Source organism: Phaenicophaeus curvirostris, chromosome 5 (assembly GCF_032191515.1).
Source record: "Phaenicophaeus curvirostris isolate KB17595 chromosome 5, BPBGC_Pcur_1.0, whole genome shotgun sequence".
Lineage (NCBI taxonomy): Eukaryota > Metazoa > Chordata > Aves > Cuculiformes > Cuculidae > Phaenicophaeus > Phaenicophaeus curvirostris.
The window spans coordinates 16,702,427-16,729,163 of NC_091396.1; the positions used below are offsets into that span (position 1 = coordinate 16,702,427).

Sequence of the window (26,737 nt, forward strand, 5' to 3'; positions counted from 1 at the left end):
TCATTGTATCCTCCTTCTTCCAGGGTGTGCCTGAGAAATGACTCAGAGTGGAAAAAAAGCACCGTTAGGCTACGTGCAGGAATGTGCCTTGTTCACATAAAATAAAAGTTGATGCATTTAGTTTTGAAAGAAAATGACTGGCAGCATTAACTGAAAACTCATATTAAAAGGGGAGGCTTTTTGATTGAGACACTGTTCATTACACACCCAGCTGCGGTTCCACTGATGTTGGTATGGTGTGCAGCTCAAGTAGGGTAACAATTCGGGTTAAGTAGCTGTGTTAAATATTACTCATGGCCATTGTCAAATATGCACACTGGTGTCTTTGTAAACTTCTTCAGCAGGATTGTCTCTGAAGAGACATTGCGTGTAGGACTTACTGGGTTACGAAAATAATTTAAACACATTGAAACTTCTCAGCCTTTCTCTGGGATGAAGTTCTATTGTTGTTTCATCAGGATGCTTGGAGGGATGCTGTTGAACCTTGAGGTGGTTTGCAGCACCTACTGCTTGTAGTTCATCAGGAAAAGAACAGCTATTGGATTGCACGGAAAAGTTTTAAACTGGTGTTTCATCTGGAAGGTGTGGGAAAGAGATCTAACGGTGTTTTCTTAGGGTCAGTGGTGAGAGAGCTAGCAGCTGTGGTGCAGTCTTTTGGTGTCTGGGCCTATTGTCAGCCTGTTTCCTACCAAAATCTGTGCTGCTTGGTCTTAGATATTTCTGTTGCTTGTTTGTTTTGTATATGCACAGACAGGTGCATCGCTTCCCTCTGCCACGCCTCAGGAAAACTTACCTGAGAAATCTTTTTTTGAAGGTAGGACTGAGAAAGGGGAAATAGATCTAACAAGTACAATTCAGATGAGATCCATTCTATATTTTTCTCCTTATTTTGGATATGTTGCATAGAAAATTCCTTCTGCCTGGGCTAGCCATCTGAGAAGCAGATAGAGGTAAAATCTGGAGAAAAATTGGAAGAAGAAGGAAGAACTTCCTCCAGTATGTTTCACCACAAATTTTCATTTGTTGTCTCATCTTGGATTTCTTACATGGCTTTGTCTTCCCCAACATTTCTAGTTCATTGGAGGTGCTGCACAAACCAGAATCTCTTCATCTGTTTTCATAAAAGCCAGTGGAAAAAGCGATATTTGATCCCTGTTTAGAGAAAAGCTGGCTTCGGGGAAGGCAGAATTTAGAAATGTCAGGGGTAAAATATAAATACATGCAAAGTGGAAATTGTCTTTCCTCTTTCACATAAACTGCATAACAGCTTAAAATAGCCTGTGCACAGTTGTGTATTGCTGTCAACTGCTTTAGGGTTTTGCATAGCTTCCTAATACATTGTGGTGTCCTAAGATGGTCCAGCCCTACCCAGTTAATAACAAAGATCAGCTCATATTTCTTCTAGGTTCTAGATCTCCCTCTGGTCCCATGCAGTCTCATTAGTGGAGCTGTTCATTTAGGGGTAAAAGAAGAACAAGGCTCCAAAGGTCTTGCAAAAACGTCGTGCACTGCTTCTAAAATTAGAGTTTTTCTTCTGCCAGGATAAACCCACTTAAACCAAGCATTCTGTGAAATGGTGTTTTGTGGATGGGCTGTGAGTGCCTGCCTAAGATACCAGAGGGGAAACACGGAGCTGATACTTACCGCAGCCCTTTTTTAGTTTTCCTTTGGGACTGAATGTGTCATATTATTGAGATCCTCTAGAGTTAATTTGAATCAAAAAAACTGTTGGGGGTTACAGTTAAAATTATTTTAGAAGAGTAAATATACACTTGAAAATTAAAACCCAAAATCCCAAACCAATCCCTTAGCACCAAATCCAGAAAGTGATCAATCTTAAATGAAACCATATAACATAATTAAATGTTAGCTTCTGACTTAGCCTCCTGTTGACTATTTCCTCCTTCAAGTAGTGAGGGCTGATACAGGAGGGCTGAGTATTCACAAATGCCACGGACATAGATAACTGGACTGTTAATGGGGTTCAGAGTGGATCTGCAGTGTCTTTTTTCCTTTTCACCCAATAAGGACAGGGGGAAACATTTACTTTTCTTTATTTGGTGTAACTTTAGTTGCCTGTGAATTTGTCTGCATTTTATGATAGTGTAATGGTATAAAGATTTGTGCTTAGTTGTCCCCTTAAATACAGAGAAGTTAAGACATTTTAGGCAGAAATTAGAAAACAGGGCAAAATATTACGTGTGTATATTTTAACTTATTTTCCGATATGATATTTTTTCACCCCAGTCTCTGCAAATTGCCCAAGTGAGGCATGTTATTTGAATTAGGCTCATAGAGGTTTAGGCACATAGTTCTATGTCCCAGTTCAGGTGATCTCATTTTTCTTGCCCTGTGCTGTGAACCTACAGACCTCATTAATTTGGACATAACGTGGAAATGAATGAGGTGAAACAGCCCAGAGATGGGTTGCAAGAGAAAGAAACATTATATCTGAGTTTGTTGTCTCCTGCAGGAAGGTGTTACTCCCTGCTGATTTAGACTTTAAGTTCCTAGAGAAGCAGGAAGTTCTCCCTGGTTGGAATAGCACAGTGGCTTACAAACGCTAGAGAGCTGGCAAGTATTGGAAAGCTGTTTCAGTTTGTGGGTGCAGTAGCTGTGCAAGCTCACCTCCATTATCATAGGGCTTTTCAATGGCATTCCATGGTTTAATTTTCACTTACTTTTTGTGACCTTGAATAAAACCATTCTGTGGGAACGCTTTCTGAACAAGCCTATTCCAAGCATGAAATATCACATGTGATAGAGTGGTCTGCAAGTGACTGAGTTACTGCATCTTTGTTGCTTAATATTTGCCCACTGAGCAAAGATGAGTGATAATGTCAGTAAAGCGGAACCTGGAGTCTTAAAACCATTGTTGATGGTTGCAGTGTGGTGGCTTGTCCTGCAGCCCATAGTTGTGGATATGTGGGCATAATGGGCAAAAAAAGGAAGCAAGCCCATGGCTACTGGGGCAATGATCTTAATTACACTTTTTCTTTTGTGAAAGTTTGATGAGAAATAATTTGGAGAATACTGTTATAGCTTTGGGGGTATTTTTGTGAAGCTCCTCCAAACTTCAGAGGATGAGTGGGTGGACAAGAGAAGATCTGAAGGTACACGTGTGAAAGATTGACAGCTTTGAGAAGGGTGTGATTAATTTCCTGGCTTTTTGCATCTGAGTCACAGGGCACACACTGAGCACCCAACAGTAAGCAGCAGCCTCAAGCAGTGTTCTCAGAAAGGATTTGTGGCTTAGGGTTTTTTTTTAGTTAGGATTTTTTTTGTTTGCTCATTTTGACTATTTAGCCAGCTTCTTAACCTTGTATTCATGTGAACCAAACCATGTTACTTGTTTTGGAAACAGGCAGGTGGGATGCTTTCAATGAGAGTTTTCCTTCCAGTGCATGATCCCTAACTTCATTAGAGGGTACGGTTTGGCAGCAGGGCCAAACTGATCTAAAGTCATGTAGCCAGCAGAAGAGGAGTCACTACGAGGTTCCCTCCTGCTGACCCCTGCATGGCTCCCCCAGTGAGTGTGTACAGCAGGCACATTTTACATTCTGCTCCTGAAAATAATCTAGGTCTAAGTCTTATCAAATACCAGTGGAACTTGGGCTTCTTGATCACTTAGTATTTTTGAAGATGTTTTCCTGCAGCACATCTTATTTCGTCCTTGATAAGATTACCTGTGAGACTGACAATAATAATTCTTCAATTAGGCGACCCACTGTATTCTTGAGGAGGATGAAGCCAAATCCTGCATTTATTGCACACTGCCAGCTCCTGGTCAATAATAAACTGCACGTAGGAGTGCAGGACTGACCTTGCACAAGTGCACATGAATTATTTAGCTCCTCTGGAACCTACAGCCTTTGATCAGGCTCGAAGCGTGTCTGTGTGATGTATGAAAAAAGATTCATTTGCTGTAGCTGATGACAGTGATAAGTTTGTGCCTACACATCTTTCCTGTTGTTCAGCTGAAATGTCTAGTGTTCTGCATTTTGCTGTCCTTTCTTGATCTGTTGAGTATTTTCTTGCGGAGGGCAGTGGAACCAAGTTTCTGGCAGCTTGGTAAAAGTTTCCTGTTAGATCAGATGGCTGTAGCTAGGGGTCAAACGGGAGTCAATGTGCTTCTTGTTTGAGCTGGCAGGGAGGGAGTGGGGAGGTGGGAAGCAAGTGTGCCGGGGACTTGATAGTGGCATACTTGTTTCTCACTCATATGTCTGTTCCTGTCGCTCAGGAAGGATGCAGTGCTCCTGAACTCAAGGTGTGGGGAGAAGGAAAGGAGAAACTTCATTTTTAGTCAATTTTACAGAAGGGAAAGTAACCGAAGGAAAGGTTGTGAATTATGTCAGGCTTTTGCTGTAAGGCTGCAGATGTCACTGAGACTTATTCAATCCTATGGCATTTCTTGGGTTTGGTTTTTTTCTTCTTTTTGTGATTTCCCTTTCTTACTAAACGTAGCATCTTTTCAGCTTTGCTTTTGGATTGCCCTGCTTTTCAGGGAATCTCACCTATTGCTCATCATTCAACTGTTTCCACATAGCTTAGCACTTCTACTCCAAATGCTGTATGGTAGCGTTTTCCTTCCTTAAAAGTGGCTTTTTCCTTCTTCCTTAGCTGCTTCTTTGTGAAAGAATACAGAGGGCTCTTGACCTGAGTGCAGACAAATATTTCCTCACCTCCTGGTAGCCTTGTGATTTGGCTGGGCTCTCAAATACTCAGAAAGCTTGAGGAGGAGCTTGACGCTTGTACACAGGACACCTATGTCCCCAGCAATGTGTTGTGAGTTGTCAGTAGGGCTCTCTAGAGAAGACCAGGTGTTAGTTCCGTGGTGCTTACAAGTGCTTTTTTGCCTAGAAGTGTGCCCAAACTCTAATTTTTGTGGCACCGAGACCATCGCAGGGATCTCTCCACTTGAAACTTGCTTCTGCTGCATTTCTCCTTACTGTAAAGCTGAAGGGGTTGCGTCTTGTGTTGCTTCTAGTCAGCTGGCGTGCCTCATCTTTGTGGAGAGAGATTTTTGTAGTCTCTCATAAAGAGAACAAGAAAATTTAATGGTATCTCCTGACTGCTTTTTGAAGGTGTGTCTGCTTGGCCTCATGACTGTGATACAGGGAGCTGCAACTGCTGGAGATGCTTGTGGCACCAGCAAAGGGAGAGCTAGGAGGCAAGTGATTGTGATTCAAGATTTGCATCGGGTTATTGTGGTATTTTTTTTCTATTTTGAGTTAGCTCATAGCATTGTAGAAACAGCTGAGAAATGGCCTAAGAAAACAGAATGGAAAGAGAAAATGAGACAATTTCAAGAGCTTAGATAAATGTGTCAATCTTTGCAATCAGCAGGCTTGGTGCTTTGTGTGGATGTATCCAGTGTTAAGGATTTTCTGGGAGTATAAGGTCCAGCCAAACGACTAGTCCTTCTGCAGGTGATGTTAGAGCAGCTGGGGCTGGAGATGGCATCGTGATGGGTACAGGCAGAGGCAAAAACCAGACCAGAGGTGCATGGGCGGAAACCTCCCGTGGCTGCAATCCTCCCTGGCACAAGACCCTGGCCTGTGGATCTCCACATAGAATCATAGAATCACCGGGTTGGAAGAGACCCACCGGATCATCGAGTCCAACCATTCCTATCAAACACTAAACCATGCCCCTTAGCACCTCGTCCACCCGTGCCTTAAACACCGCCAGGGAAGGTGACTCAACCACCTCCCTGGGCAGCCTGTTCCAGTGCCCAATGACCCTTTCTGTGAAAAATTTTTTCCTAACGTCCAGCCTAAACCTCCCCTGGCGGAGCTTGAGGCCATTCCCTCTTGTACTGTCCCTGTCACTTGGGAGAAGAGGCCAGCACCCTCCTCTCCACAAACTCCTTTCAGGTAGTTGTAGAGAGCAATGAGGTCTCCCCTCAGCCTCCTCTTCTCCAGGCTAAACACCCCCAGCTCTCTCAGCCGCTCCTCATAAGACCTGCTCTCCAGCCCCCTCACCAGCTTCATTGCTCTTCTCTGGACTCACTCCAGAGCCTCAACATCCTTCTTGTGGTGAGGGGCCCAGAACTGAACACAGGATTCGAGGAGCGGTCTCACCAGTACCGAGTACAGAGGGAGAATAACCTCCCTGGACCTGCTGGTCACGCCGTTTCTGATCCAAGCCAAGATGCCATTGGCCTTCTTGGCCACCTGGACACACTGCTGGCTCCTGTTCAGTCGCTGTCAACCAACATCCCCAGGTCCCTCTCCTCCAGGCAGCTTTCTAGACAGACTTCTCCTAGTCTGTAGCACTGTACAGGGTTGTTGTGCCCCAAGTGCAGGACCCTGCATTTGGCCTTGTTAAACCTCATGCTGTTGGACTCAGCCCAGCGGTCCAGCCTGTTCAGATCCCTTTGCAGAGCCTCCCTGCCCTCCAGCAGATCCATGCTTCCAACGACCTTAGTGTCGTCCGCAAACTTGCTAAGGGTGCACATGGTGCTGGGGACCTGCCTGTCCATGGGACATGGATCTCTGCATGCTTGGTTTTGCCTTGTTATGTGTAACTTTGCAAGGTGAGTAGTCGTAGTTAACCTCTGGTACAATTGCTGAAGTGATCTGTTTGTTACATGGCAGAAAGTGGCTGCTGCAGCCGGTTGGCCTCAGCTGGGTGCGAGTCTTGGGAGCCTCAAGAAATCGGTTTTCTGCTTACTCTCCTGCAGACCTCGATCTGGGTTGGGGCTGGAGAACAGGTCTTACGAGGAGCGGCTGAGAGAGCTGGGGTTGTTTAACCTGGAGAAGAGGAGGCTGAGGGGAGACCTCATTGCTCTCTATAACTACCTGAAAGGAGGTTGTAGAGAGGAGGGTGCTGGCCTCTTCTCCCAAGTGACAGGGGACAGGACAAAAGGGAATGGCCTCAAGCTCCACCAGGGGAGGTTTAGGCTGGACATTAGGAAAAAATTTTTCACAGAAAGGGTCATTGGGCACTGGAACAGGCTGCCCAGGGAGGTGGTTGAGTCACCTTCCCTGGAGGTGTTTAAGGCACGGGTGGACGAGGTGCTGAGGGGCATGGTTTAGTGTTTGATAGGAATGGTTGGACTCAATGATCTGGTGGGTCTCTTCCAACCTGGTGATTCTATGATTCTGTGATTCATTCCTTTAGGAGCACTTTGTGCTGCCACCTGGAGGGAGATGAGGAAAACAATTTATAGGCCAGTTTGCATGCGAAGAGGGAGGGAAATGGCTTATTCGGAAATAAAATCGTGAAGTTGGAAGACTAAAAAACATTTTCAAAGCAAAATTCTGGTGTGCCTGTCAGTATTTCTAGCAGAGTGGCTTCAGGTTGCCGTTAAATGACAACTGCTGATACTTTACAGATACATACACATATATAATATAAATTTCTGAATATATACTATGTGGTTTGGACTTTGACTATGCTGAGTTTGATTCAGAAAATGCAATATATTGTTTTGTGGGAACTAATAATAAAATGTATACAGCAATATGGTAGAAGGAAAAATCTTATAAATAAAAAAGACCTACTTTGTTTCTGCTACTTTTTGTGGGATGGTGTTGAAGGAACACATGTCTTTTGACTTAGATCTTGAGGGTTTTGTTTTTACATTCAAATGTGCAAAATAATCGGCATATGTTATGCAAGCTGGTTTTGTGACAAAATAAACTGTTGGCTTGTTTTTCAATAACGTGGTAGCCAACATTTTACCAGCATGTTTGGGATTTTTCTCTACTAGTCTGATGTATTTTTGCTGTTATTTTTATGTCAGTAGATTTATAGGTACTTCTTTTGCAGGTTGAGAAGTCAGGAGTGTAACAATTTTTTTTTTAACTAATCCCCCATGTGTGTTAATTAAACCATTCCTTATTTTATTTGAGTACCCAGTAGTTTTAACATTTTAATTTCTTTTTTTTTTTGTTTTGTTTTCCAGGTGAGACATGCAATTGCTTGTAAGTATCACTTTGCTACCGAATTATGTTTTTTTAATATAACTCTCACTATCTTAATTTCTTTTAAGAAAGATTGAACATTATCAGCTAGGCATTTAAAAAAATTTTCTGGAAAGAATCTTTAGAAATAGCATTCAGAAAATGGAAACTTGCTTATTTTAGCGACTGTAATTCCTGTAATGTGTTTAAGGATATTTAAAGATAGAAATGTGCGCTTTAATCCCTTTGCTTTTCTGTCTGTAAAGAGTTCTGGAAAAATAAAGTACAGATTTAACATGCTTTGGGAGACTGAAAAACATACTTAAAAGCAACACAAAGCAAACCCCAAAGCTAAAAATGACACCCAAAGTGACACTTTAAGGATTTTCTGAAGGGAGTATAGCAACTGCTGTACTTGCCAAGATGACAAGTTTTCGTGTGGCAAAAATTTCCAGAAGTGCTTGCAGATGAGTTCAACCTTAACCTTGAGTTAGCCTTTAAATTTTAGGGTGTAAATTAACTCCCTCCACAGTTTGGACTGTGCTCTATCAACTTACAGTTATTTTCTGTAGGTATGCCATGCGTCTGCCTTACTTGTGGGAGCATTGCAAGTCTATGTATGATACCTGTAAATAACTATACTTTTGCAAATGGGAAACCTGGAAGTTTTGTAAAGTTACTTATTGCTTCGTATCCTTTCTTTCAGGCACTGATTGCAGTAATGTAACTGCAGAAATAGGAGACATTAGTAATGGTAATTTATCAGTAGATTCTATAAGTGTGAGCAAAACCTATGGATCATCCAGGAATGCATCGGTATTTGACAGCGCAATAAGTGAGCAGAACAATGTAACACGTAAGTGGCTTGCAGTGTGACTGGAATGTGAATTTTCAGGGTGTTTTGTGCTTTTATATTGCGTTAGTACTTTAAGCCCAGACACCAGAGTGCAAAGAGCATGCAGTGGCATAGATCCAACTGCCTTACTGGAGTAGAGAAAGAGCCAAAGAAATGTATCTGCAGAGCTGACTGGGAGTGCAATTTAACACTATGATGGCTGCGTGGCTTTGAAATAGTTTTATCACTGTTAGACTTGGACTCCCTGCTCTGCATGCTATAGCTTTTGAGATTACAGTTGCAACAGCTTAAACCTACGTATAGATTTGAAACACATATACAGCAGAGTACAGATAAAGTACTCTACCTGTTATAGGGCGTATCATATATGTAGAAGATAGCTGTGTGAATCTTGCAGCTAGAAAAGCCCTTCTCTTTCGGATAACCAGCTTAGAAAAAGCAAGAGCAGGTTGTGTCTTCCACACTTTCTCAGCCCCCTGCACGAGATTGAAGGCTGAGGAAGGATGGTAATTACTGCTGCACCTAGACAGACTGTCTCCTTGACATGAAGTGAAACTTGAGGACTTAGAGGAAGAGTAGATTGCAAGCTCAGCAAATTTGCCTTGCAATATATGAGGATGGCTTGATTAATTTCTGAGGCAATTTTACTGTTTTAGACAGACCTGTTGTTGGGTAGGGTGGGGAGAAGAGTGCTTTATGTGTTTGTCAGCAAATATTCTTGCACGTTTAAAGATATTTTTAGAAGTTGTATTTTTCTTGCCTTTCACAGAGTCCAGCCCAATTCTACATCTCAAGGCAGAGTATGTTGGTGTGACATCTGTCAACTTAACATGGACAGTGATCGACACTGCTTCCAACTCCTACACATACAGGATAGAGGTTGGAAATACTACCTCTGTTACAAACCTGGAGTCCAGTTCCACTGAAGTCGAAATTACTGATTTAATGCCTGGGACACTGTACAATTTCACCGTATTTGCAGTAGTGGCTGATGGTAACAGGGAAGGAGAAGGACAGTCCATAGAACTGTATACCAGTAAGTCATGGTTTATTGCACCTCTGTTTCTGGAGAAGCATATTTTGCTCTGCAGCACAGTTCTCTGCTTACCTGTCCAAGAATTGAAACATAATAAAGGCCTTACCTGGGCTATCAGCTAAGAATGGACTGTTAATATGTAGAAGAAAGATAGCCTGATGTTTTTGTTTGTTAATTTAAAACACCAAACCCCATGCACTCTCCCCCTGTCCTTGAAAAAAAAATCCACACAACCCTCCACCCCCCTTCCCCTCCACCCCCGCCCCCTGCAACAACAAAACCCAAACCCAACCAGCTGAACAAAAAGCCCCTCCTTCCCTGCCCACCCTTTGCTGCCCAACCTCTAGATTCCCAAGGGAAGCCCTGGGAGCGCTGGCACAGTGGTGATCTGTGCTTCTACTTTGGAGTGACAAAGGAAGATGAATCTCTAAGTGACTTCAGTTTTCTTGTAGCTGTCCATTGATGCAAAAGCATCAATGAACATCTTGTGATGATGTTGGGGTGCTTCTGCGCTCTGAATGGTGACTGATATGAAGACACAGTGAAGTAGTGATGTGTTTCTTTTGTCCGTGTGTGTGAGCAGATGTTCTTGCTGGTTGACGGATTGTTGTTTTGCCTTTCACAGAGCCCAGCCCAGTTCTTGATCTCCAGGCAAAATACGTCGGGGTGACGTCTGTCTACTTAACATGGACGATGAACGATGCTGCTTCCAACTCCTACACATACAGGATAGAGGTTGGAAATAGTACCTTTGCTAGGAAGCTGGTGTCCAGTTCCAGTGAAGTTGAAATTACTGATTTAATGCCTGGGACACTGTACAATTTCACCGTATTTGCAGTAGCTGCTGATGGTTCCACAGAAGGAGAAGCACGGTCCATGGAGCTGTATACAGGTAACTCAGTTTATTGCAGCCCTCTTCTGCTAGACAGCTCAGAGCTCTGCCTACCTGCCTGAGGGCTGAAATACAAAACTATTCTCTAGATGTGTGATATTTTAATTCTGGAGTCTAATCTGGGCTGTCTACTAAGCTTAAGATGTTACTGTGTGGAAGAGACATATCCCTGCTTTAAAAAAAAAAAAAATGAAAATAGCCAAAGAATACCCACCTTCATTTCCCTCCATCCTCATCGCATCATATGGGAGATAACTTCTTGTCACAAGTATTAAGTGAGCCAACTACGGAAGATCCTCTTCTAGACTTACTTGCCAATAGAGAAGGACTTTGTGCAGGATGTGCCTTTGTTGGCCACAGTGGTCATGAAATAATTGAGTTTAAAATTTACTGTGTAATAAGTAAAAAGGACAGTAGAGTTGCTACCCTGCACATCAAGAGAGCAAACTTTAAGCTACTCAGGTAGCTACTTAGCAGAGTACCCTGGGAATCTGGTTTTGAAGGCTTAGTAGTTCATGAGTGCTGTCTGTTTAAGAACCGTCTTTTAGAAGCACAGGAGCAGACAATTCCACTGTGTCAAAAGTTAAACAAATGAGGCGTAAGACCAGCATGGCTCAACAGAGGACGCCATATGGAGCTCGAGAAGAAAAAGAAATTGTATGATCTCTATAAGCAAGGTCAGGCTTTTCAGGAATATTACACACCTGTGATTTGTATATGTAGGAAGAAGGCATAAAAGGCCAAAACTCAATTAAGAGTTGAAATTGGCCAGTGTTGTCAGACAAAAAAAAAAAAAAGTCTTTTGAAAGTACATTAATAACAAGAGGAGATCTAAAGAAAACATTGGATAAATACTTGTTGAAGATGGTTATGTGACTAATAGGGATGAAGAAAAAGCTCAAGTATTCAATGCTTCTTTTGCCTCAGTCTTTAATAATATGGATAGACCTTGGGCTACCTGGTCCCTGGAGTCAGAGGACTATGAGTATGGGAACAGTGATATTCCCTTTGTGGACACTGAAATTGTAAGCTGTAACAGCTGAATTTTTCTAAGTCCATAGGGCCTGATGAGATTCATCCCGGAGTACTGAGGGACCTAGCAGATGATACAGCAGGACCATTGTCAATAATTTACCAAAGCTCTTGGGAGTCTGGGGATGTCCCTGCTGACTGGAATCTAGCCAATACTATTCCAGTTTACAAGAAGGGTGTAAGGGAAGACCCAGGGAACTGTAGACGTGTTAGTCTGATCTCAGTTCCTGGAAAAAAATTAAGGAGTAGATCATACTGTGTACTGTTGAAGGGCGTATAAAGAATAACGTAATGATCAGGCACAGTCAGTGTGGGATCACAAAGGGAAAATCCTATTTAACTAATTTTATGTCCTTCTTTGATAAGGTCACCCATCTGGTTGATGAAGGTAAAGGCGGTGGATGGAGTTTTTCTGTATTTTAGTAAGTCTTTTGATACTGTCTTTCACAGCATCCTTCTGGACAAGTTGCCCGGCTGTGGGAAGAGAGATTTTATGGTGCACTGACTGAAGAACTGGCTGTAGGGCAGAACTGAAAGGATTATAGTGTATGGGGCTACAGCTGGCTAGTGACCAGTCAGCAGCAGTGTTCCTCAGGGCTCAATTTTAGGGCCAGTCTCATTCGATAAGTTGCCAACAATCTGGATGCAGGAGCTGAATGCACATTAGTAAGTTTACTGATGATACTAGACTGGGGAGAGGCTGTTGACTCTTTTGAGGGACAGGAGGCCTTGCAGAAGGCTCTAGATAAATTGGAGCATTGGACAATAATTAAAGACATGAAAGTTAACAAGTCCAAATGCCAGATTCTGCACCTGGGATGGAGAAATGACAGGCACAAGAATAAGCATGGAGAAGAGTGGCTGGAGAGCAGCAGTCTTGCAGAAAGGGAACTGGGGATGCTGGTCGACAGCAGGTTCAGTATGAGTTAGCAGTGTCCCAGCTGCAGCCAAAGGGGCAAACCACGTCCTGGAGTGCATCAAATGCAGCATAACCAGCTGGTCAAAAGAGGTGATCATCCCACTGTATTCAGCATTGATGTGGCCTTTCCTTGAATACTGTGTGCAGTTCTGGACCCTACAATTTACAGAAGGATGTTAAGATATTTGAATGTGCCCAGAGGAGGGCAACAAAGCTGGTGAAAAGGCTGGAAGGAATGTCCTGTGAGGGTCTGCTCAGGACTTTGTGTTTGTCTAGTTTGGAGAAAAGGAGGCTGAGGGGGCAACCTCATAGTTCTTTAGAAGGGGAAGTGGAGAGGGAAGTGCTGAGCTTTTCTCCCTGATGTCCAGTGCCAGGACCTGTGAGAATGGTTCAAAGCTGTGCCAGGGCGGGTTTAGACTGGACATTATGTAGCATTTATTTACCAAGGTGGGGATCAAACACTGGAACAGGCTTCCTAGAGAGGTGGGTAATGCCCTGAGCCTGTCGGAGTTGGAGGGATTTGGACAATGCCCTCAATAATATGCTTTAACTTCTGGTCAGCCCTGAAGTGGTCAGGCAGTTGGACTACATGATCATTATTTGTCCCTTCCAACTGAAATTGTTCTGTTCTGTGCTATTCTCTTTCATGCTCACCTCTCTAGATTCGCAAGAGAAGCATTGGGAGTGCTGGCATGATGATGACCTGCGCTTCTGCTTTGGAGTGACACAGGAAGATGACTAATATTCAGTTCTCTTGTAGCTGTCCATTGATGCAAAAGCATCCATGAACATCTGGTGGTTTTGTTAGAGTGCGCCTGCACTCTGACTGATAGTTGATGTGAACACAGTGGAGTAGTGGTATGTTTCTTTTGTCTGTGCATGTGAGCAAAAGTTCTTGCAGGTTGACAGATTGTTGTCTTGCTTTTCACAGAGTCCAGCCCAATTCTACATCTCAAGGCAGAGTATGTTGGTGTGACATCTGTCAACTTAACATGGACAGTGATCGACACTGCTTCCAACTCCTACACATACAGGATAGACGTTGGAAATAGTACCTCTGTTACAAACCTGGAGTCCAGTTCCACTGAAGTCGAAATTACTGATTTAATGCCTGGGACACTGTACAATTTCACCGTATTTGCAGTAGTGGCTGATGGTAACAGGGAAGGAGAAGGACGGTCCATAGAACTGTATACCAGTAAGTCACATTGCTTGCGGCCCCATTTGTGGTGGAGCATATTTTGCTGTGCAGCGCAGGGCTGCGCCTACCTGCCCAAGAGTTGAAATACAGTACGAGCCTTACCTGGGCTATCAGCTAAGAATGGACTGTTAATATGCAGAAGAAAGATAGATAGCCTGATATTTTTTTGCCTGTTTATTTAAAACACCAAACACCCTGCACTCTCCCCCTGCCCTTGAAACAAAAAATCCACTTCACCCCCCTCCACGCCCACCTTCCCCCCCGCAACAACAAAACCCAAACCCAACCAGCTGAACAAAAAGCCCCTCCCTCCCTGCCCACCATACTGATCCCTTTGCTGCCCAACCTCTAGATTCCCAAGGGATGCCCTGGGAGTGCTGGCACAGTGGTGATCTGTGCTTCTACTTTGGAGTGTAAAAGGGAGATGTATCTCTCTCAAGATGACGTGTAGACAGTTTTCTTGTAGCTAAAGCATCCATGAGCATCTGTTGATGATGTTGGGGTGCTCCTGCGCTCTGAATGGTGACTGATATGAAGACACAGTGAAGTAGATGTGTTTCTTTTGTCCATGTGTGTGAGCAGATGTTCTTGCCGGTTGATGGATTGTTGTCTTGCCTTTCACAGAGCCCAGCCCAGTTCTTGATCTCCAGGCAAAATACGTCGGGGTGACATCTGTCAACTTAACATGGATAGAGGTTGACACTGCTTCCAACTCCTACACATACAGGATAGAGGTTGGAAATAGTACCTTTGCTAGGAACCTGGTGTCCAATTCCACTGAAGTTGAAATTACTGAGTTAACACCTGGGACGCTGTACAATTTCACCGTATTTCCAGTAGCAGCTGATGGTTCCACAGAAGGAGAAGGTCGGTCCATAGAACTGTATACAAGTAAGTATTGCTCACAGTTGCTTGTACGCTTCTTCCTGCTGGGCTCTATTTTGCTCTGCAGTGCAGGGCTGTGCCTACCTGGCTCAGGGTTGAAATTTAGATTTAAAAGATTTTTCCCCAGAACCTCTGTCTTCTAAATTTGGAAGAGAGTGTTCGTTTTATTTTCCTGAATGAGTATGGGGGCCTCAGGCCTTTATATTAAGGGGATCTCACACAGAGCATATTGCACTAGGGAACTTCAGTGATTTGGGGGCCCATAAGTGCCATCAGCATGCAGCAGGGGTGTGAGATTTAGGTAATGGTAGTTCAGGAGAAACACTTTGGCCAATCTAGCACCTTGCTGTGTTGAGTATCAAAAGTCGTGACGTGTGGTGTCAGAGGAACCATTTTGGAACTGGTCTGCAAGGCTGTAGCCTGACCTGGTTATTCCACAGGGTATGTTTGAAAGTAAACAGGTGCCTGTTCTTTTATGTTGTCCTGAAACATAAATTGCAAGTGTGCTCCTACCTTGCCAGTTTATTCCCAAAAGTCACTCCTGTGCTGCCTGACTGGAATGGCTGGTTGCCCTCATACTGGTTAGAGAAGGAGCCAGGAGGTCAGAGTCATCACCTAAGTTCCTCTTCTAATGGTATTTGATGTTCCTTACCTTTTGCTGTGCATAGATATGCCACATCTTTACTCTTTTCTTTTTCCTGCCCACCACCTCTCTGCATTGCTGTGGTAAACTCTGGGATTGCTGGCACCATGATAACCTGTGCTCTTGCTTTTGAATGCGAAGGAAGATGAATCACACCTGAGGTGGCTCACTCCTTATTTCTCTGTTACCCAGCCATTGATGGAAAAGTGTCCATGAGCATCTGGTAGTTTTGTTGGGGTATTCCTGCACTCTGAATCATGGTTGAGGTGAAGACAGCAGCATGTTTCTTCTGTCCGCACATATGAGCAGATGTTCTTGCAGGTTGACAGATTGTTGTCTTGCCTTTCACAGAGCCCAGCCCAGTTCTTGATCTCCAGGCGAAATATGTTGGTGTGACGTCTGTCTACTTAACATGGGCAGTGATAGACACTGCTTCCAACTCCTACACATACAGGATAGAGGTTGGAAATAATACCTTTATTAGGAAGCTGGTGTCCAATTCCACTGAAGTTGAAATTACTGATTTAATGCCTGGGACACTGTACAATTTCACCGTGTTTGCAGTAACAGCTGATGGTTCCACAGAAGGAGAAGGACGGTCCATAGAACTTTATACAAGTAAGTATTGCTTGTACACCTCTTTCTGCTGGGCTCTATTTTGCTCTGCAGTGCAGGGCTGTGCCTATGTGCCTCAGGGTTGAAATTTAATAGCATTGCAGACAGAGGTGCTGTGCTTTGCCTGCTTGTAGTCAGAGATGTGTGTGCAGATGGGCCAAGGTTTTCTTTTTAAAATTGAAGTAAAACAAATCCCTCCAAAACAGTGGTTTTTGAAGGTCATCATCAAGGCTTATGACACAATGAAGAAGCACTTGCTGAGAACCTCTCTCCCTGTACTGGGATTTGTGTGGGCAGTTTTGCTTCTTTCACTTCTTGGAGGATGGGGGCCTCAGGCCATTGTTTTAAAGGGCTCACACACTGGGAATATACATTGCATGCAGAGAACTTCTGTGATTTGGGGGCCTGTGGCTGCCAGTGGGCTGCAGCAGGAGAGAGAGCTTTGCACAGCACTAGCTCAAGAGCAAGCTCAGGGCATGAAGGGTGGCGATGGAGCAGGGTGCCTCGATCTTCTTCCAGAGATATGTGATGCTCCTTACATTTGTTCTGCACAGAAACACCACTATCTTCTTTCTTCACCTTCTCCTGGAACCTTGTATCTTTCCTAATGTCTCTGGATCCCCAAGCGCTGCCTGTTGGTGACCTGTGCTTCAGCTTTGGAGTGTAAAAGGGAGATCAATCTCTCAAGATGATTTACAGTCAGTTTTCTTGTAGCTACCCATTCATGCAGAAGTGTCTATGAACATCTGGTGACGGTGTTGGGGTGTTCCTGCACTCTGAATGATGAGTGATATAAAGAAAATGGAATAGTACTGTTTCTTCTGTCCGTGTGTGTGAGCCGGTTGACAGATTGTTGTCTTGCCTTTCACAGAGCCCAGCCCAGTTCCTGATCTCCAGGCAAAATATGTTGGTGTGACATCTGTCAACTTAACATGGATGGTGGTCGACGCTGCTTCCAACTCCTACACATACAGGGTAGAGGTTGTAGATAGTACCTTTGTTAGGAACCTGGTGTCCAATTCCACTGAAGTTGAAATTACTGATTTAATGCCTGGGACACTGTACAATTTCACCGTATTTGCAGTAGCTGCTGATGGTTCCACAGAAGGAGAAGGACGGTCCATAGAACTGTATACCAGTAAGTCACAGTTGCTTGCAGCCCTTGTTTTTTTGGTGGATCACAACCCTGCCCTGGATCTCTGCAGTGCAGGGCTATGCCTACCTGCCTAAGGATTGAATTAAAGTATTAGTTCTGGCAGAAGTGCTGCACACAGCCTACCAGCGGTCAGGGACGTTTATGTGTGGAAGGGAGTTCTGTGGGAGGTTTTATTGCATTCACTTCCTTCTGGATGAAGTCTTCAGTCCTTATGTTGATGGGCTCCCACACAGTGCATTGTGCCTGGAGAACTTCCGTATTGGAGGGACATGTGGCTGAAGCTCAGCTGTGGCAGCCTTGGGCTATGGGATTCTCAGCCATGGTACTTTGCTCAGCTTCTCAGCAGAGAGCAGAATGTTGAGGTGTTCCTGTGGTGCTCTTGCTAGTCACCATGTCCATTTTTTTCCTTCCTTGTTCTGAATATGTTCTGCTGTGTCCTTCCCTTTATTTTGTCCCATTTTAACTGAGGTGAAGTGAATCTGTCCCAGAGTTCCTCAGTGGGGTTTCCAGAAGTGCACCAAGATGAACCTTTTAAGAGAGTCTCTGGTACTGTGAAAGTGCTGTTTGGCTACTCATAATGCTCAGTCTATCCAAAATGTGGAAGTGTGGCTGTCCCTCTGCTTTTTGTGTTTGTCAGCAAATATTTGTGAGCATTGGTGGAGTCTCATCTTGACTTGTACAGAGCCCAGCTCCATTTTCGATATCTGGAATATGATGGTTTCTGGTTTTTCCCATGGAGCACGCATGATATCTTTTCTAACTACACCTACAGGATAGAGATCCAAGCCATGGGTCTTTCTCTAGAAACCAGACACCCACTGTCATCAGAGCAGTTATTATAGATGGAAACCCTGGAAGCTTCTTCTACCATATTTGTAGGAGTAACTGACAGTATTACTGAGTAAAAAATATAATTATAAAATACAGTAGAAATAAGTCCTGGTCACTTATATCTATCTTTTACCTAAATATGTTTCTTCTGGTACACAATTCTGGTACACAGCAGTAGCCATCCTTAATGCGCAGAGCTTATATTAATTTTCTTAGTTGCTGGCCTCTGGAAGTTTTACTTAATTTTACAGGGAACGAGTATGAATCTACATACTACTTTAAAAATGTTCTTAGAGTACTATGTTCAATGATTTAACAGTATTTTGAAAACTTTACTGGTATTTTCAGATATTCAATGTAAAGTTTCTCAGTAAACCTATCTGCAGAGGAGTTAGAGAGCGATGAAGAGGTCTATGTTCTTAATGAGCTGTATGTCTCTTCCTCATAGAGTAGCAAGTCCTTGTAGGCAGTAGCTTCATCTTTTTAAAAGTTGAAAGGAATACTGAAGTTTTAAAAAATGTTTATACATGGAACTTGTAAATAGAAAAGACTATCTATTTGTAATACTTGATTTCTTACTTCTCTTTTTCCTTATTGCTCTTTCTTTTTTCCTTTTTTTTCCTGCAGTTCCTGCCTCAGTGAATTCATTTCACTGTGAACCAGTGGCAAAGCAGCCTTACCTAATTCTTAAGTGGGAATGTCCTTCTGGTAACAATTCTGGCTTCAAAATTGAAATATTTAATGAGACATGGACTAAAGAAAAATGGGCTCCACCCTGCATGAGAGAAGGCTCAGAGCAAACCATTGAAACAGCTTCTTTAGATTATTTCAGGACCTATACTGTTACTATTGTGACACTTACAAATAGCAATGAGAGCTCGCCAGTGCAGAAAACATGTAATACCAGCATTACTGGTAAGCATTAAAATTTGAGAATGAAAAATATTTATTGGACCAAAATATTAACATCATCATTGCAGAATACCGACCTTGACATGCAGTACATTATCAGCCTATGGATTATGAATAAAGCCCTACATTCATGCAAATTCTAATGTGATATACAATACGTATGTGTCATATGAACAGCACTGGTATTACAGTAATTGCTTGTTTGGAAAACTGATAAAAGTGACTGGTATAAGTTGTTAAGGTACTAAAAAAATTTTCTGTTCGTAGACCCACCTGCTCCAAGCAAACCTCCTTTAGTCAAGGCAGTCAGTCACAGCTCATTGTCTGTTGAATTCTCTGATTTTAAGTCAGTGAATGGACCGTTAAAAGCCTATGCAGTAATGATCACAACAGAAGAACAAGGTAAGATGTTATGGTATTCTCTTGTAGCTATGTGAAATGATTTATCAGACAGCATTATATGTTAAACTTAAATAGGTGTTAAATGAATAGAGAGAAAGCTGACTCAGTATTTTCAATCACCTTTCAAAAATCATAGGCCAAATACATTGGTTGCTTGCAGCAAGTTACTCCTTGTTTTCAGAAACCCACTGTTTTCACTCAGCCTTTTCCAGCCTGACTTATCCTTGTTTATAGGTCTTGTGTGCATTGCCACTTTGCTGTTGCCAGCTTCATTTGCCAGTCATACCTGCCACAAGGCTGTGTGGTATCCTTTCCCCCACACAGAGCTACTAGTATAAGTAGCTTTGGAATGTGGGATTTCCCCCCGCCCCCCCACTTCCTTCAGCTGGAAGATATCTGCAGTAGGATCTTAAAATAAAAATAAAAATCCTTCTGATTTTATCTAAAACACTTTATTAACTGAGAGTGATGGGGTATGGGTGGATGGCTTGAATAGCAGTCAGCATTGAGGGGTTGAACACCAGGGAAAGCTAGAGGTTAGTCTATCAAACTTACCTCTTTAAAGGATCAAAACAGATAAAAGTCTTTAATTGGTGAATATCTAGTGTTAAATCCTAAAATTAAGGAACTTACCTTTGCTGCGTAGGTTCTAGTGGAACTTCTTTTCATTTCTGCCAGTGCACTGGAGGGATAAAGTAGCTGATGGAGATAGTTTCCCCAAAGTGGGATTTGACATTTATCCTTTCACTTTCTGTTAACACTGGAAACTAGTCTTGCAGCAGCTTGGCTATAGATCTTTCTTCTGTGTTTTTCATACAATGTATGTCCAAGAAACCTACATCAGCACAGAAAATTCATATTTTTCACATGCCAACTCACCTGCCCCAGAGTTGTTGATTTGAATGTCAATCTCTTGCACACAGCAACAGCTCTGCTTGTACCTTCAGCCAGTTCTGTTTAGTCTTAATGAGATTAGGTGTGTTCTGGTTTTGATTGCAAGGGAGTCAAGGAAGAGAACTTTCAAGATGTGATTGAAAGAATTAAGGAAGGAAGATCACTGCTATTTATAATATAGAGTCTGAGTGTTTTGATAGGAGCAGAAAAGCGTCATTATGGCCAATCATTGCTTCAGCTTTATAGTGTTGAAATAGCATTAATATGTTTGAGATGTGTTTCTCTGCCTTAAACCAGACATCATTGCCTCTAGGATTCAGTTGTGTAAGCAGTGGTGTCTAAGGCTGTTTGAGATGTCCTAGGATGATATCCAAGACATCAACAGGGAGCTGCAGTTGTAACACAGGATGTACATCCTTTTGGGATGGAAACTAGGGACCAAACAAGGGTGTATGGCGTGTCTCAGATAGTATTGAACACCTGTTTCTAGGCAACTGAGTTAATTGCAACCTCAGCTGCTTTTAATGTAACCAAACTAGTGCTTTAGAAGTGCTGTCTTCCACCCTGTTCCTGTTATGGTTGATGAGAACTTTGGTGCTGGTGGCAGATCAAACTTTGTTTACACAACTATAGAAAACTTACTAAAGCTTTTCCACCTTTCAGAGCTCCTGCAAGACTTCTCCCTTTTAAAGGTGAATTCAATACTATATCTGCTTTTAGAAGAAGCTTTTAGCTTCGTAAAGGCAGTCACTAGAGAGCCAATGTGTGCAAACTTCAGTCAAATGAGCAAGATTTTTTTGTCCTCCCATAACACTCTGAATATTTACATTTGTTTCCTTGCTTTTGAGTTGCTGGATAACTGGTGACGTGAGCTTGTTTATTACCTCAAGTGTATTATCTGCCTGAAGTTCCTAGGGCTCATCTTCTAATAATAGACACTGTGAAGTGATGCTGTTCTGCAAATGGTGTCCTGTTGGTCACCACTTGACTGCAGTAGCACATTCTTAGTCTTCTGGATGAGAAACTCTTCTGATCACTGTTTTGTCCAGTGCTTGTCTGTGTCAAGAAATTAATTCCTTTGTATCTTAGGTTTTATGTGTAAAACTCCTTGAAAGACAGAACAGGGAAGTATAGGTCAGGACAAGTTTAATGTCACCTTGAATGAGGCTTGATGCTGTTTGTTTAGCACAGTGTTACCAAATATTGTCTTTTTCTACACAGTTTGCATTGTACTCTCTTCATATGAGAATTGATAGAGTGTGCATAAGTATGAGCGACTTACTAGTGAATTTGTCTGAGGTTGTTGGAATCCACCACTAGTCTATATTTATAGAGAGCTCCACTATACATGGTAGAAGTAAAATAAAAAGGAGATTAAAACAAATTATACCAGGGAGTAGGGATGTAGGTTGCAATGCAGTAGAAGAGATTGCTGAGATTTTCTGTTGCACTCAGCCTTTCCTTTCAAGCAGTATTTATGGTGTAATGACAACTATGGTTAGTGTGACACACTGTATTACCATCTCAGCCACTGTGCTGATTGATACAAGACGTATACCTTGTATATCCTTGTTTTTCCCTGAAGGTTGTGAACCTTTGAAGTCTGAATTGAACAACACATACAGTGATTTCAAGAAGAAGATGACAGTCACCTATGTAACATATATTATAGATAAAACAGAGCAGGCAAAATCGCCTTCTTTCCATTCTCAGGACGGTACAAACATCGTTAACGTAGGCAAGGGAAATACAATGTTTGGCTATGAAAACGGACCATTGATTCCACTTCGTTCATACAGGTATTTCTCTCAAACTGCTGATTGGTTAATTTTGCTGCAGTTGAAATCTAAAAGATCATCTAATTAAAAGATTACAGATCTTGCTTAAGGGTGTTAAAACCATGTAATGCACCTGTGTGGTTTTTTTTTCTTTTCCCTTATTGACAGGGCAAGTGTTGCAGGTTTCACTAATATAACCTTTACTATGGCCAACATCATTGTGGGAGAAGATAGTTATGTTTCATTTTCCCCCTGTTCTGATGCCGTTTTGCTACCCCAGGATCCAGGTATAGTTTATCTCAAATACGGGACTAGTGGGTTGGCACGTATACACTGAGTGGAAATTCCTTAATTATGGCAAGTTTCATAGTACCGAAACACCCATCAGTTTCCCTGTGATGGACCATTCCTTTCTGGCTTTGTAGCGACACTGCCCTGTAAATTCATACCTTGCTAGTTCTATGGGCTACCTCTTTTTCCCATGTATGACTTCTGCTGTGGAAGTAACCAAAAGCTGTGCTATTTATGGCATGTTACAAGGAATTGGATGGCACAGTGATACTTTGGTACAGAGACAAGTAGCAAAAGGCTGCTGGTGTTCTAACAGTGCTGGTAAATTAGAAGCAGATCTGTTGGAATGCAAATGGTAGTCCTTTGATCCCAATGGTTTATTATCATCCTTGTTTTATTATTCTTAATGAACTTTCAATACCGGTACTGCCAAAGAACACAGGAATGAAAAGATGTTTAGTGGAGCAGAGTGTGTTCTGTCGTTTGTGAGGTTCTCTTTTATCATGTTGATTGACTTAGATTATTACCAAAGAGGTAAATCAATAATGAATAATACTTGTTCTCTTTTATCAGGTGTTATTGCTGGAGCTGTTATTGGATGCCTTTTAGCGATATTGGCTGTAGTCGCTATAGGGGGTTTCCTATTCTGGAGAAGGAGAAGGTAGTGTGTGTTCATTACTGTAGCTGTTGCAATGAGGAACGCCACTATTTCACTTCTGTATCTTTCTCCTAAAACTGCACCTCTTTTTGTTTTATACCTTTCTGTCATGATGCTTTAAAATACTCTCTATTAAAAATCTTGTTTGTATGATACAGATTAGAGTTGATCTGTCAAACGAGATAAGTGACTTGGTTCAACCCCATGTTTACAAACTAACAAGTTAAGGTTTGTTTTCTTTAGCTCTTCTGAATTCATGCATGCCGATAAAGTAATTCAGTCAGAAGCAAGCAAACATCACAAATTTTTGTGCTAAAAGCCATATGTACTTGTATCTTAAATGAGTTTGTTTGAAATACCCATTAATCACACTTTTTAATAGCTTGATGACCTATCACATAAAATTTCCGTTCTGGAGTCTCCGGAAACTGTTGAGTTGCCTAGGGTTTGAGCTGGTCTCACAGTTTCCAGTCTTTTCCAAATAATCTTGGACTTGAGTCTGCAGAGGCTTTTTCTTGCTTCTCATCCTATGGCAGAACCTTTCTATAGAGTTGGCTGTAGGGCCCTTAGTCCAGTTTTCTTAGTTTCTTTGATTAACTGCCATTATTCTTACACATATGTCTGGTAGCTGTGGATAATAGTGAGAAGAGTTTAAAGCTAGGAACACTTATTCATTCAACTACTGCTTCCAGTACCACTGACACATCACTGTTGAAGGCTTACTGTAAGGATTCTGGGATTAGTAGCAGTTCTCCAGAGGTGTTAGTTAGTGATGCAGATCCTTCAGATGTGCTGCTTCCACCAAGCTGTGTGCTTTGTGTTCAGGCATTATGCTCTGATTCCAACAGAAAGAAACAGACCCATTGCATGTTGCTGAATTAAGGATTTTATTCTTGCTCCTGGTGTAAGATTTGCCTCAGAATGCACAGAGTGAGATGTTTTAAAAGAAATTGTTCTGAGCAGGCACAGAAAAGGCTGTCATCAGAAATCTTATATGCATTCCATTAAATTCTGCTGTGAACCAATCGTGTTGTTTTCTTTTGTCTTATAGGAAAGATAAAAGAAATACTGAAGTGTCCTTTTCTCCAATTAAGTAAGTCCATATCCTTTCACACGTTGTTTTCTGATCTTGCTCAAGTGGTATTTGCAGAACTTACTCTGAATCCTGATACTTTTTTTGTGTGCAATTTTATGTAGAATTCTGCAGTATTAATTCCTCATAGAATTTAAAGACTGCAGCCTGCAGACTAAAAGTAATCATATTGATTGAGGACTCTAGAGCTGTCATGGGGATTTGAGTGCTCACTTTATGAATCACTATTAGACACACAAATGCCCCACTGAAGAACAGGATATTTGACTGAAACACAGGCTTCTGTGCATACCAAGGAAACAATCCAAATTGTTGATAAAGTGCATGCAGGCAAAATGCTGCACTGTGGCCCGCACTTGCTTTTGCTTTATGACTACTTTGCGCTTAGTCAGTAATTTGGTTAATGTTGAGACTGTAAAAGCTAGCTATGGAAGGGTAACCAAAATATTTTGGAAGTCACAGGCTGTGCAATGGAATCATATTATTGGTTCTTGCACCACTTTTTGTGCTGATGGAAAGGTATGATGTGTGCATCCTGTGAAATCCCACTGTGTAGACTTTAATAGTTGATATAAAATACACCAAAGCATGGGGCCAAATCTGATGGGAGTACAGAATCAGCTGATGGATACCTTCTGTGACAATCTTCTCCTGAAGGATGTGCTATTCTTTCCTTGTTTAACTCATCAGCCAAATGCTTTGCTTGATATCCTGTTCCCTGTAAATGCAGTTTGGTGGCTGCTACTAACAGTCATGCTTTCATTCACATAGTGAAAAATCAAGCTACATGTGTCTAATGGACCTTTTTTTTCTTCCCCCTACCCTCCCCTGAAGAATCAAGAAGTAAGTAAAACACACTTTCTAACACATTAACCGACTTCATGGTTTAATTACCTAATACCCGTTACTAATACATGGCTTTTCTTATTTTAGATCAAAACTGATTAAAGTGGAGAACTTTGAGTCTTACTTTAAGAAGCAGCAAGCTGACTCCAACTGTGGTTTTGCTGAAGAGTATGAGGTATGTGCCCTCAGTGGAGAAACCTTTGTGACAAATATTTTCGGAAGGGCAAATTAGCTTTTCTATGGAGCATACGCAAGCCTTACTGAAAGGGAAGAGACCTTTATTATAGAGATTATTAAGCCATGTGTATAGCCTTCCCTTCCCTGATTTAGTTCCAAATTTAGTTGAAGTGCATGATAAATACTTGACATCCTGAACCATTTTCTCTACTTTTGAGCTTATAGCATGGCTTGCTGTTCAGAGCTCTCTCCAGAGTCCTTGCCCTAGTTGCACTACAGTTAGCCTAGCAAAAGCTATTTAACTTCCCTGCATTTCACATTTTTATGTTATTTTTGTTTTTCTACACAGCAAGACAAGTCTTTTGCTGATATCACGGACTTCTTTAATATGTAGGTGTGATTTGCAAACCACACCTGTGAATAGCTCAAAGGAGCAGTCAGAGAAATGGCAATTGAGATGCTTAGTGACCATAAGTGTTTTGCTATTAAACGTGCTAAAGCTCAGCTGTTACAATGTACGAAAGACAGGAATCCAGTGTCAGTAAGGTTCCTGTGTTGCCATATCTACTGTTAAAGAACCTGATTATTTTTTTTCATCTCCTTGAGCTATTAATTCACTTTTAACTTTCTTTTTCTTTCCGGAACAAATTGTGTCCCTTTTATTGTACTTTGCAGGCTGGTGCTGCATCATGCCTTCCTCACAGATTTTGCTTCCTTCAGACCTTTCATGATATGCTTGCTCCCTTTCTCCCTCTAACATCTGCAAAGTTTATGCGCATGCAGTTGATGTCAGCGTTGTGTTTTTCTACAAAACTGTTTGGGCTTTTAAAGCCCATCTCTGAGTTTTAAACATGTTGCTATTTCCACATCCTGTACTTATCCTTTCTCTATCCGGTTTGCCACTGTCACCTTCCCACTCTGTAAAAAGCCAATTTTTATTATCATTTATCCCAGTTTAGCATGCCTGCTTTTGCAGCAAAAGCCTAAGAGTGTTTAGAGTATTTGCCTGTTTCAATCATGTGTTTCTGTATGATCCCTAAACCAGGACCAGATGCTCATGAATCCTCCTTTTATCGTAGGAACTCAAGTCCGCTGGTATTCATCAGCCCAAATTCGCTGCTGAACTTGTTGAGAACAGGGGGAAAAATAGATATAACAACGTCTTACCATGTGAGTTACTCTCTTAGGTTTGGCATCTCGTACCATTTGCGTTTTTAGGTTGAAAACCTTGGGTTTGCCTCATCTCTCTCTAATAGTACCCAGAGGTTTCAAAGAGTAATTAATGTCATCAGTTTCCAAATGAATGAATTTGGGCTGCTGATTTCCCGAAATCATTGTGTAAGCAAACCTAAAGAGCCTTCCCTCAAGAATGTTCCCTGAAGTTCCCAAATTTCCTTCAAGACAACTCCTTAAATAACTCCCCCTTAATTAAGGAATTTTAATTTTCCATTTGTGAGTCGCAGTACAGATTGAAAAAACAACAGGTTAAAGGCAGACGGACATGCAGAGCTATTAGAAATATTAAGACGCTGCTGGCCAGCTTTGCAGGGCCTAAGCCCTGCCAGGCTGTCAGCATACACCCCAACGTAGCAATGGGCGAGAAGGAGTTGGGAGTTGAACAGTGATGGTAGATATCTAAGGATGCTTAGGAGGAGAAACATCGTCTGTGATGGAAGCAGGAGACAAATTACTTATTTTTCTCCAGTAACT

General features: G+C 42.1%; 1 protein-coding gene across 1 annotated transcript in view; it reads left to right on the forward strand.

The window, feature by feature from the left end:
* PTPRJ (protein tyrosine phosphatase receptor type J) overlaps positions 1-26,737 on the forward strand; it is a 74,031-nt gene that overhangs the window by 40,722 nt on the left and 6,572 nt on the right. The window contains exons 2-17 of the mRNA XM_069857725.1: positions 7,913-7,931; positions 8,617-8,766; positions 9,536-9,802; positions 10,428-10,694; positions 13,577-13,843; positions 14,471-14,737; positions 15,726-15,992; positions 16,861-17,127; positions 18,604-18,891; positions 19,156-19,290; positions 21,770-21,983; positions 22,131-22,249; positions 22,827-22,914; positions 23,963-24,004; positions 24,938-25,025; positions 26,107-26,197. Coding sequence (XP_069713826.1) covers positions 7,913-7,931; positions 8,617-8,766; positions 9,536-9,802; positions 10,428-10,694; positions 13,577-13,843; positions 14,471-14,737; positions 15,726-15,992; positions 16,861-17,127; positions 18,604-18,891; positions 19,156-19,290; positions 21,770-21,983; positions 22,131-22,249; positions 22,827-22,914; positions 23,963-24,004; positions 24,938-25,025; positions 26,107-26,197 — 2,836 coding nt within the window. The remainder of the gene's footprint in view (positions 1-7,912; positions 7,932-8,616; positions 8,767-9,535; positions 9,803-10,427; positions 10,695-13,576; positions 13,844-14,470; positions 14,738-15,725; positions 15,993-16,860; positions 17,128-18,603; positions 18,892-19,155; positions 19,291-21,769; positions 21,984-22,130; positions 22,250-22,826; positions 22,915-23,962; positions 24,005-24,937; positions 25,026-26,106; positions 26,198-26,737) is intronic.